General features: G+C 47.9%; 1 protein-coding gene across 4 annotated transcripts in view; it reads right to left on the bottom strand.

The window, feature by feature from the left end:
* TTI1 (TELO2 interacting protein 1) overlaps positions 1-11,845 on the bottom strand; it is a 47,910-nt gene that overhangs the window by 21,032 nt on the left and 15,033 nt on the right. For all 4 annotated transcript variants that reach the window (XR_009344574.1, XM_059133246.1, XM_059133248.1 and 1 more), the window contains exons 2-3: positions 7,360-9,683; positions 1,917-2,114 (exon numbers count right to left, since the gene is read on the bottom strand). Coding sequence is in view for 3 of the 4 variants with exons in the window: in XM_059133246.1 (XP_058989229.1) it covers positions 1,917-2,114; positions 7,360-9,649 (2,488 nt within the window). In the remaining variant the exon portion in view is untranslated. The remainder of the gene's footprint in view (positions 1-1,916; positions 2,115-7,359; positions 9,684-11,845) is intronic.

The raw sequence follows: 11,845 nt of genomic DNA, 5'->3' as shown, positions 1-11,845 counted from the left end.
GAAGCTCCAGATTGGGCTTGTGAATAAAACAACAGGCCGGAGCTTCGACTAGCCTGAACTCCCTTCTCCTTTATCATATAAATAGGGAAGAAAAACACTGAAATCTCCTCCCGCCAATAAATAAATGGACAAAGCATATGAATAGACAACGGGCACAAGAGAAAAATCGTCGGGAAAGGAACATATAGGAAAACGTTTGACCTTGCCTGTAATCGAAAGAAACACAAAGTCAAATATCGAGAACCATTTTCCATCTATTAATTCAGCAAGAAGTGAAAGTCAGAATGGCCAACGTTGGCAAGGCTGTGGTACCACCGGTGTTAATCCCGCGCTGCTGAGGGAAGGTATAAATTGACACAACCTTTCTGGAAGGCAATTTGGCAAGCATAAAATAACGTTCATATCCTTGACCCAGAAATCCCACTTCTGGGATTTATAAAGAAATATGCAAAAAAAAAAAAAAAAAAAAAAGGGAAAATGTCACGTGCACAGAATCATCCACTGCCGCACTGTTTATTAGAGTGAAAAGCTAGAAGCAACTCGAACTTCCCACAGGGGAATGGGTACTTAGTAGCAGCTATTAAAACATTAATTATGAAAACTCTATAGCAACGTGGGAGAGTTGCTGATTATATAGCTAAGTGCAAAAAGGGTATAATGTATTTAAACTGTAGCTGGAACCACAGAGCAATAGATCTGCAACAAAAAAGAATGGGATAAAATCGCACAAAAAATGAGGGTGCTTACTGGGTATTTACCCCAAAGATACAGATGTAGTGAAAAGAAGGGCCATCTGTACCCCAATGTTTATAGCAGCAATGGCCACGGTCGCCAAACTGTGGAAAGAACCAAGATGCCCTTCAATGGACGAATGGATAAGGAAGATGTGGTCCATATACACTATGGAGTATTTTGCCGCCATCAGAAAGGACGAATACCCAACTTTTGGAGCAACATGGATGGGAGGGACTGGAAGAGATTATGCTGAGTGAAATCAGTTAAGCAGAGAGAGTCAATTATCATATGGTTTCACTTATTTGTGGAGCATAACAAATAGCATGGAGGACATGGGGAGATGGAGAGGAGAAGGAAATTGGAAGGGGAGGTGAACCATGAGAGACTATGGACTCTGAGAAACAATCTGAGGGTTTTGAAGGGGTGGGGGGTGAGAGGTCGGGGTACCAGGTGGTGGGTATTAGAGAGGGCACGGATTGCATGGAGCACTGGGTGTGGTGCAAAAATAATGAATACTGTTACGCTGAAAAAATTAAAAATTAAAAAAAAAAAGAAGAAGTGACAAGAGATGAGATAGGAAAGAAGGCAAAGGAATCCTCAGTGTCTCTCTGAAGGATCTTTAGGTCACCAGAGGAGGGACCTTGTTTTTAAAAAGAAAGGAAGTCATTGAACTGAATAAAGCAGGATGGTAGCAAAATCAGTCCTGATCATTAGTTTATCCTTGACTTGCATTTTAGAAGGATTACCTTGGTTTCAGGGAGGAGTATGTATCAGATCAGCTCAGGACTGATCTGACACAAGTTAACAGTGATTTGCTAGGGGCCCACAGGGGAGTCAGGAAATCAGAAGTAAAAGGACTCCGCATACAGTCGAGGGAAAAGGTAGCTTGGTTTAAGTGAGAGACAGAGGTAGGCCTGCAGCTGAAAATCATGCATCCCCAAATTGGGCACCACCTAGGGCATGATTCTTGAAAGATGACAATAGCCCAGACTTTTATTTATACGTTCAAATAAATGAAATATACTTTTCAAATTAAAAAAAAAAAAAAGAGGGTGATTCTGCTGAGCATGGTGGGGTTAGGAGCAACTTTTCTGATTTCCAAACGTTTTGTAATGCGATCTCATTCTTATAATAATCTGCTTCAAAAAGAAAAAACTGGCTAAGCCAAAATAAACAGTTACCTTCTTCATTATCAAAATCTGAGACATTGCCATCTGCCACATCCTTTTCTTTGAGGTAGTTCAGCAAAAATTGTTCAATGTCTTCTGCTGTGGCGGTATTCTCAGGAGCTGCTGGTTTTTGGCTCAAATGACTTCCCTCCTCCCCTGCACTCTGCTCTTGGGGTTGCCCGAGATCACCTGTGTCTGGGAACCACTGGGCTGAAAATAAAGTGTTATAATGATCACCACAGTCATTGACAATAGGCATTAGCACTCTAGCAGCAGAATAAGCTCTTTGCTATGGCCTGCGTGTCCCCTCACGATCCAGTCCCTCCGTCCATCTCTCCAACCTCATCTTCCAGCTCCTCCCAGTTGCCCGTGAACCGAGCATCTTCCCATTCCTCTAATGGGGCAGGTGTTTTCCGACCCCAGAATGTTTTGCATATACTCTTCTTGCTGTCTGGACTACTTTCTTTTTTTTTTTTTTTTTAAAGATTTTATCTATTTATTTGACAGAGATCACAAGTAGGCAGAGAGACAGGCAGAGAGAGAGGAGGAAGCAGGCTCCCCGCTGAGCAGAGAGCCCGACGCGGGGCTCGATCCCAGGACCCTGAGATCACGACCCGAGCCAAAGGCAGCAGCTCAACCCACTGAGCCACCCAGGCGCCCCTGGACTACTTTCCCTACGACATCACATTTGGCTAATTCCAATTCACCTTTCATGTCTCAATATACATAGAACTTGCCTAGAAAAGCCATCCCTTGGCTTCCCAATCCAATATAGGTCCCTAAAGGCTCTCTTATAGAGTACTATCTTCTCTCCTTTCATATTAACTCATCATGATGTATAATTACCTTTATCTTGAGTATACTGTTTAGTGTCTACATCTCCCACTGGACTCTACACTCCACTGATTGCCACTGGAATCCAACATGCCCAGCATGGAGTGGGTGTGCCCAAATATATATGCTGAATGAGAAAATATGCAAGAGAATACATACAAGTGACAGAATTCTGAGTACAGGGTGCACTCCTCATTAGCAGAAGACCGGCTCTATAGTCTTGGAATAGACACAGCCCCTCATCTGTATTTCTGATACATGTTCTCTCCAAAGCTTTTCCTTCTTCAGGCTGCTCCAATACTTCTGATGTGTCACCACAGAATAAGGTTTAAACATCACTGAACCAGTCAGTGGTTTTCAAACTGTGCCTTGAGGAGCCCTAAGGGTTCTGCAGGAGAGTCTCGGGGCCACAACAGGGAGGGCCCCAAGGGACAGCATGCTAAAGGGGGTGGGCCCAGGGCGTCTGACTCCCCTCTAACCCAGCAGCTCTGATTTCAACTCTTTTTATGTACTGGGTTTCCCCTAGGGCTTCATTTCAAAAAAGGCTCTAAACACTTAAAAGAAACAACAACAACCACCACAAAACCCCAGAAAACCCCAGTGTGAATTTTCACCCTTTTACAGACAGCAGGAAAAATGCCTCCGATAACCTTTAGCCCCCACTAATCTCATTTCTGTCAAGGAGCGCGTGCACAGAGCAACAGCAGACAGGAGATGCCAGGACCAGGCAAAGGGGAACCACAGAGAGCGAATGCTGGGTGAGAGTCTTGACTCCAGAGCCTAGAGGTTCTACATGGAGGGGACCACTTAGGCCATTTCCTCAATGCACCACCCCCGCACGTAGGTCAGGCCCTAGCAGACTCCAAGGGATTGCATTACTGACGTGTTAAAATCAGGACTTAGCATTTACCATGATCAAAGTAGATACGCTGCAAAGATTTCTACATTGAGGCTAGTACCAGACACTGAAGTCTTTGCTTACGAATGGCTTTTAAACATATGAAAAGCAGCTCAGCCTCACTCTTAGTGCAAATTAAACTATAATAAGGTGCTATTTTTGTCCTATTGGATAAGCAAGGATTAGCAAAAGACTCAGGAATATAGTCGAGAGGAGGGTGTGGAAAAATCAGCTCTCTGCTCCACTGCTGACAGGAGTTTAAATGGGTGCAAGTTCTTTGGAGAGGACCCTGAAAGTCTCCATCCAAAATTGAAATTTGGGGTGCCCAGCTGGCTCAGTCTAGAGCACATGACTCTTGATCTCAGGGTTGTGAGTTTGAGCCTCACTGGGTACAGAGATTACAAAAACAAAACAAAACAAAAAACCAAAAAAACCCAGATTAAATGTACTGTCCTCTAAGCCAGTACTCCTTCCTAGGAAGTTACTCTATTGATATACTCTGACATGTTCAAAATGACCTCTAAAGATAATCACTGCAGCATTTTCTTTCTTTTTTTTTTTTTTTTTTTGTGGTGGCAAAAGAATGGAAACAACCAAAATCTGCACCAAGAAAGGACCATTTAAGCAAACTGTGCACAGCTGCACAACAGTATCCTAGGCAGCCACGAAAACCAGGTGGCAGCCGTCCACATGTGGCTGTGGCACAGGCTCTCAGTGCCAAGGTGCATGGCACAGACTCTTCCTTGCTTTCAAAGCTACCCTGTTCTCGTTGCTGTGGGTACTCAGCAACTGGCCAGAGGTGCTCAGCGGTAACCACGCTGATCGTTCCTGCCCTCACTGTGGCACTTAATGTTTTCTAGCCAGTGAACACTGCTAATTAGGGTGACTCCATTTCCTGAAACATGTGCTGGGTCCTCTGAAGACTTTCTAGACGGTCTCTGAGACCACACTTCCATTCCCATTTTAAAAGAGTAGCCAGCAGTTAAGTCAAGATCTCAGGGTTGGGGCGCCTGGGTGGCTCAGGTCATGATCCCAGGGCCCTGGGATCAAGCCCTGCATTGGGCTCCCTGCTCGGTGGAGAGTCTGCTTTTCCCTCTTCCTCTGCCTGCTACTCCCCCTGCTGTATTCTCTCTCTCTCTGTCAAATAAATAAAATATTAAAAAAAAAAAAAAAAAAAACTCCGGGTCGTCAGATGGAGCCCCATGTCTGCAGGGAGTCTGCTTGAGATTCTCTCTCCCTCTCCCTTGGCCCCTCCCCTCTTCTCTCTCTCTCTCAAAATAAAATAAAAAAAGAAGAGAGTGGCTATCAGTTAGACAACTTGAAGGCAAACAGAAACAGCAACAGAGTGATTCACGTGCAACTGACCAACTCTCCTTCAGCACTGCTCACCATTCCAAATGCAAGTATATTTGGGGTGATTTCAACGCTTTCAGGAAAGCCATCTTCCATCTTGCTTCTTTCCCTAGGATGTCCTCAAGTCAATGTTAACCATCTTCCTTTTCTCTCTACAGTGGAGATCCTTCCCCTTTCGCTTCAATTAAAAAATAATAATAAAAATAAAGTGCTACACAGGGTTTCTTCTTTCGAGGTGACCAAAGACATCAGCAACCCAAGACAATTCAATTTTCAAGGCCCCAACTGAGTTACCTCCTGAGAGCATATACTTAATAGGCCTTTTCTCAATATAGCTTTTTTTTTTTTTTTTTTAAGATTTTTATTTATTTGTTTGACAGAGATCACAAGGAGGCAGAGAGGCAGGCAGAGAGAGAGGAGGGGAAACAGGCTCCCTGCTGAGCAGAGAGCCCAATGTAGGGCTCGATCCCAGGACCCTGGGATCATGATCCGAGCCGAAGGAAGAGGCTTTAACCCACTGAGCCACCCAGGTGCCCCTCTTAATATAGTTTTAAATTTCAAACGGACACGTAGTCTAGTTCTCCAAAGCACTAAAAGTGGAAGTCTGCGCTAGCTTCAGACCATGGAAGCTGTTAGCCAGTCTCAGCAGCGCTGCCGCGAGGGCAATACCCAATCCTTCTCAGTCACTGCTGACATCTCAGTGACTAGGCCAGTCCAGAGACTTCCAAGTCGTTGCAAAATAAAATCCAAACTCCTTCCCTTGGTCTAAAAGGCCACGCGGGGCTTATCCTTGCCTCGCCTCACCTGCCAGCTTTATCTCGTATCACTGTCTCCACAGTGGCCTCTCTCCCAGGCTCTGAAGTCCTTTCTTTCCTCCACATCTTTGTACCTGCTTCTTTGACCTGAAGGTTCTTAAGAAACATAAAAAGGATAGGACAGCTCCACATGTACCAGGGGGCCCTTCTCAGCCTTCAGGTCTCAGCTCCACTGTTGCTTCCTCAGGGAAGCCCTCCCTGACCACGCGACTGAAAGTATCCTAGCCCTGTTCCTCTGGCGTCAGGTTGTCTGTTTTCTTCACAGTGCTTATTAGACTCTGAAATGAACGTGTTTAATAATTTACTTGCCATCTCTTTTGCAGGAGCAAGAAAACTGCATGACTGTATTTGCCTTGCTCACTGCTATATCCTGATGCCGAAGCACAATGTCTGGCACATGGCAGCCGCGCTTTAGCAAAGGAATGAATAAAAGAACATTTAGACGGCACGGCGAGTGTTTACGAATGAATGAACAAACACTGGAAATGGTGTGAGGTATAGGGTAGATGACAGTCTCTGTCCCAGCCGCCCGTCCTTGCTGCGACAAACTTTCTTACATGATCTTGGCTTTCTTGGCTGACAAAATGAGGTCAGGAACATTTCCATGTACCTTTGAGGCTCCTGGTACTGGAATAAATTCTAGAGATACGGTCTTTGGATAGCTCGTTATTTTTTTCATTCAAGGACCGACTATCTCATTGAGAGATTCTTTTTCTTATTGTCCCAAACTTTGCCATTTTAATGGTTTTTAACACCTCCAACAGACACCCAACAGGATCAAAAGGAAGGAGAGAAACTCAAACCACCTCATACAATTAAAAGGTTAAAAACGTTTCTACGGGCGCCTGGGCGGCTCAGTGGGTTAAGCCTCTGCCTTCAGCTCGAGTCACAGTCTCAGGGTCCTGGGAAGGAGCCCCACATCCACTCTCTGCTCAGGGAGCTTGCTGCCCTCCCGCCCCCGTGCCTGCTTCTCTGCCTACTTGTGATCTCTGTCTGTCAAATAAATAAATAAACCTTTAAGAAAAAAAAATGTTTCTAGACCTCTGTCTAGTATGGTAGTCACTAGCTACATGTGGCTATTTAAGTTAAAATAAAGAAATCAGTGCCTCAGCTACACTAGCCACGTGTACCTAGTGGCTACTGCAATGGACAGAACATATATAGAATATTTCCATCATCACAGAAAGTTCTAGTGGGCCGTAACGCTCTAGCTCATCTGCGGACTGAGTAATTCCTGTTATTCCCGTTCTCTATTAGCACAGATACTTCCAACCCCATGTATTGTCAGAAGCAGTTTGGGATACAGAAAAGAACAAGACTGTCACAATTCCTGACTTTACTCCTTATTACCTGTGTGACCCTGGTTAAGTGTGTGTTATACACACACATTAAAAAAAAAAAGGGCAGTAGAACCCTGGCATAACCTGTAGGGCTGGACCAACAACTATTCAAATAATGTCCTCCATAGCATAACCACACACAAACAAAAAAGATTAGGCAAACAAGGATACCAGGCCTTCCCCTAGATTAGCATTAAAAAGGGCTCTGACTGTACCTAATGCTGCCAGCAAGGCATGGAGGACACCCACAAAGGAAGTAGCTCTCTTATCATAAAATTGGTCCAGAGTGGCCAAGATATCCTGAACCACATCTGCCACCAAAGGAAGCAGGCTAGCATCCGAGTTCCACAGCATGACTTCCAAGACCTTTGGGGTATAGGGGTGCAGAGACAGATGACGCAGATTTAAAGAGATCCCATTCACCAAATAGTCCGAATTTTGACTGATTAGGTGCTGCGGAGAGTCGTAGCCACAGGCGTGGCAAATGTCCAGCATGGCGCCGGTAGCTGCCTGACTAATGAGCAGGGTTTGGTCCCCAGCCTTCTCCAGGACTGGATAGAGGGCTGACATCAAGAGCAGATGGAAGTCTTTTCCCAGTGCATACGCAAAGCGGCCGATCCCTTCCAACTGGATGCATATTTGCCAGATGTTGCTGTTCATGGAGCAGATAGTGGGACCTGGCTTTGAGAAGGCTGGGAAAGATGTGACTTGGCAGGTGTGTGCAGCAGATGTGATGGCCTGGAGGCCTGACTGCTTCATTGTTAGCTCCTCTCCCCCTTCCTCAGATTCGATGCAGGTGACCAAATACCAGTTTTCTTGGCTTGTGTATTCTTCAAGTATAGTGGTCACGATCTCTTTCAGTTCCTCTGGGCTTGTTTTAATGTGGTTTTCGTGAAGATTCTCCACCTCCAGCCCAGCAGCCCCCACAACCAGCTCATTCAGGATCATGGCAGCTTGCTTCCGGTAAACCACGGACTCGTGGTAGAGCTCCATAAAGTGATCGACGAGCAGATAGAGGTCCCCATAAAACCCGAGGAGCTGACACAGCTGCTGCAAAAGCAGGAAAAGCCTCTCGTCGGTGAAGAAGCGGAAGTACCTCCTCTGCAGCAGAGCCGCGCTCTCCGGAGACGAGCTCAGACCACCAGAAGGCCGGCGCCGCTCTTCGACGACCTTGATGTCGGCCACGTCCAATTCCAGCACTTGGATGAGCGCTTTGGAAAGGCGCTGAAGATGGGCCGCAGAGCGGAGGACGAAGTTCACTTCGGGACCCAGGAGTTTCAGATAACCGAGTAACAGGGAGAGAGTAGAGAATTTGCCCTGATCGTCCTGGGAGTTCATGAGGCGGGGCAGTGACGTGGCGAGGGAATGGAGGTTTTCTGACAAGATGTCCGCAAAGGCTCTGTTGCCGACCACTACTTTCCGATCTGCGAAATGTCTCAGAACTTTACTGCACTGGGTTTGGACCTCGGGACTCTCATCATTTACTAGACCCACCAAAGCCTTCAGAAGGTGTCCTGCCGAGCCGACCAGGGACTGACTGCATTTCAAGAGAAGGGCCTCGATGAGTTCTGTCAGGGCTAGCCTCACCTTCCAGTGTGGATGGATGGAAACACACTCAGTTATCTTTTTAATAAGGACGGTCAGTTTGTCGCTGGTGTTTTTTACCCACTTGGCTTCCCTGTGAACCATCAGCTCTGCGACTCTGGGCTCCACGGAGGCAGGCTTCGGTTGGGTGTCGGAGGTCCTTTCGAGATGTTTGTCAGCCATAATGAAACTCACTGTCTCGTAAAAGATCTTTAGGGAAGACACGACAATGCTGTGCCCTTGCTTAAAGTCTCCCGTGATCACCCGGGTCAGTGCCATTGAGATTCCAGGTAAAAAAGAAGCAAACAAATCCCCCAGCTGTTTCTGTTCAAGCTCATCCAGGGACCTTGGGTGGTCCTGACAGTCGCACTGGAAGAGGAGAACCTGCAGACATTTTAAGGCAGCCACTTTAATTTGCTTGGATTTTTCCTGTTCTGCGAGGTCCAACAGTAAAGATACGGCAAATCCTAACCGAGGCAGGATGGAGGGCTCGTAAAAAGCCAGGATGGTGTCCCCGTAAGCCGAGTGCATCAGCGTGCTGAGGCCCTGGATCACGGCCAGCTTCAGCTCCTCGGACACAGCCGCGGGCTGCCGGGCGCTGGGCGAATACAGGCACGCGGAGAGCTCGGAGAACAGCTCCTGGAGGAGCTCTCGTTCCCTCACGCAGGTGGAAGAGAGGACGAACGTGAGGCATTCCACCACGCTCTGGATCAAGTGCTCTCTCTTGGGACCCGGCGTCTTCAGCGCGAACCGCAGCGGGAAGAGAACGTACTGCTGGAGCTCCTGAAGGGCCGAGTCGCTCACGGCCTGCAGTTGCGCGCGCAGGCGCTCCACCGTCTCCACCGTCTGCGTCTTGGTGAGCTGAACACAGACGGGGCGCAAGGCCCCGAAGGCCTCCTCGGGAGTGTCGAAAACGGCCATCGCGCAGCAGCCTCCTTCTCACTGCGGAAGCATCCTGCAGGCCGGAGGAAGAAGGCTTTTCAGTGAAGGTCAAGCTCAGAGCAAAGACAAGGCGAACTTGCTTTCATTCAACCACAGACACTTCGTGGGGGCCTCTGGGCCAGGCAGTGCACGAGGCGCCTGGGGAGCAGCAGAACTGAGAGAGGTGGCTGACTGCTCTTCTCGGGGTGGGGGTGGGGGCCAGTCCAGGGAGGGAAGCAGCTTGACGGTTACGACACAGGCTGCTAAGAACTGGGACCAGCCGGCGCTCACGGTCCTGGGTGCTCACGGTCCTGGGTGAGTGCGGGGGACGCATGCGTCAGAAGTCTGCGAAAGCCAGGGGAGGGGTCACAGGAAGAAGATGCTTAAGCCAGACTTGAAGGAGGAACAATAGCAGTCTGTAGGCTACGCTAACAGAGTTTGGATCGCTAACAGAGTTTGGATCGTAACCTGTGGTAGGAGTGGAGAGCCACTGAAAGTTTTGTCTTTTTTTTTTTTTAAAGATTTTATTTATGAGAGAGAGAGTGCATGTGCACACAAGAGTGCGGGGAGCAGCAGAGGGAGAAGCAGACTCCCCACTGAGCAGGGAGCCCGTGTGGGACTCTATAGACAAGGACCCTGGGATCATGACCTTTAACTCATGATCATGACTTTTAACTGACTGACCCACCCAGGCATCCCAGTTTTCTTTTTCTTTTTTTTTTTTTTTTTTTTTAAGATTTTATTTCTTTGAGAGAGAGATCACAAGTAGGCAGAGAGGCAGACAGAGAGAGAGAGAGAGAGAGAGAGGGAAGCAGGCTCCCTGCTGAGCAGAGAGCCCGATGCGGGGCTTGATCCCAGGACCCTGAGATCATGACCTGAGCCGGAGGTAGGCACCAAGCCACTGAGCCACCCAGACGCCCCGCAGTTTTCTTTTTCAAGTTGAGGTATAAGATTCATAGAGTAAAATGCACTAGTCTTAATGTACAGCTCAGTGGATTCTTGCGAGGTAGAGATCTACACAACCATCATCCAAAACAAGACAGAATATTTCCAGCACCTTGGAAGGCTCCCCCAAGCCCTTTTACAGTTGATTCTGATTTCCCCTGCCCAGTGGTAACCTCTATTCTGACTTCTATGACCACGGGTTCATTTTGTCTGCTCCTGTCATGGAGAGGTTTTTAAGTGGAAGTTACAGGATCAGCTTTATGCACGGAGAAGGCCCCCTGGCAGCCAACGATATGGGAGAAGAGTCAGAGCTGGGTGAGACCAAGAGCAGAACAAGACAGGAGGGAATGGCCAGAGAAAGGGGAAAATCGGGAGCACACACCGTCACAGAAATCATGGGTGAAGACAGAACCCAGCAGGATAGAAAGACGGGCCAGCAGGCAGGCAGTGGAAGGAGATAGGTTTATAGGTGAGCAAAGGAACTGAGCAACTTAATACCGGAGAGTCTCTTTCCTTTGTGTCATAGGCTGACAGTGAACAAGAAGGGGGAGGGCGGGGTAAACAGAGGGTTTGAGGAGAGAAATAAAAGTCTCCAATATTTCCCTTTGGGGAAGCAGAGCATGCTGGGAAGACATAAAAGTGTGGCCCAAGGGTACTGAGGACTGAGCTAAAGCTGGAGACCATAAACGAGTACAACTATAAAACGCTGGCACTGGAGGGAGGTTAGAGATCGTCTAGTCTGGTGGGGTCTGTCAGTCCGTCTGTGTCTCCCAATCTCTTTCTTTCTCTTTTGGCTCAACTTACTGGGGGCTTCTGAACAGATGATGCCCCTTCCTCCAGATGAACCCTTCAGAGCCCCACTGACTACAGGGCTGGCGGGCAAGTGGTGCCTGGTGGGTGTGGGCAAGACCTGCTCAGCCCAGCGAGAGAGAGTCAGTGCCGGATTTTCTTCCTGGGTCAGGAGAGGGCTCCAGGGCAGCAATCAGGCTCTAAAACCCTGGAGAGAGTCTGGTCCACAGAGCCTCACGGTATTCTGCAAGGGAGGGCAATATTGGTCACTGTGAAGCTTGCTAGGGGATATCTCTTGGTCTCTGTGATCCCCACCAAGGGAGAAAACTCAAATCTGTCCTATCTCAGGCCACTGATGGCAGAAGGCTTGGCCAGGGATTACTGTCATCCCACTGGCACCAGCTCACACACACGTGAGCTGGAGGCCGCTGTGCCGTCCCCTGCTTGAGGTCCTGTAGTTGG

This window comes from Mustela lutreola, chromosome 9 (assembly GCF_030435805.1).
Source record: "Mustela lutreola isolate mMusLut2 chromosome 9, mMusLut2.pri, whole genome shotgun sequence".
Taxonomy (NCBI): domain Eukaryota; kingdom Metazoa; phylum Chordata; class Mammalia; order Carnivora; family Mustelidae; genus Mustela; species Mustela lutreola.
The sequence above is the reverse complement of the archived record's forward strand: the minus strand, read 5'-3'. Positions and strand labels throughout refer to the sequence as shown.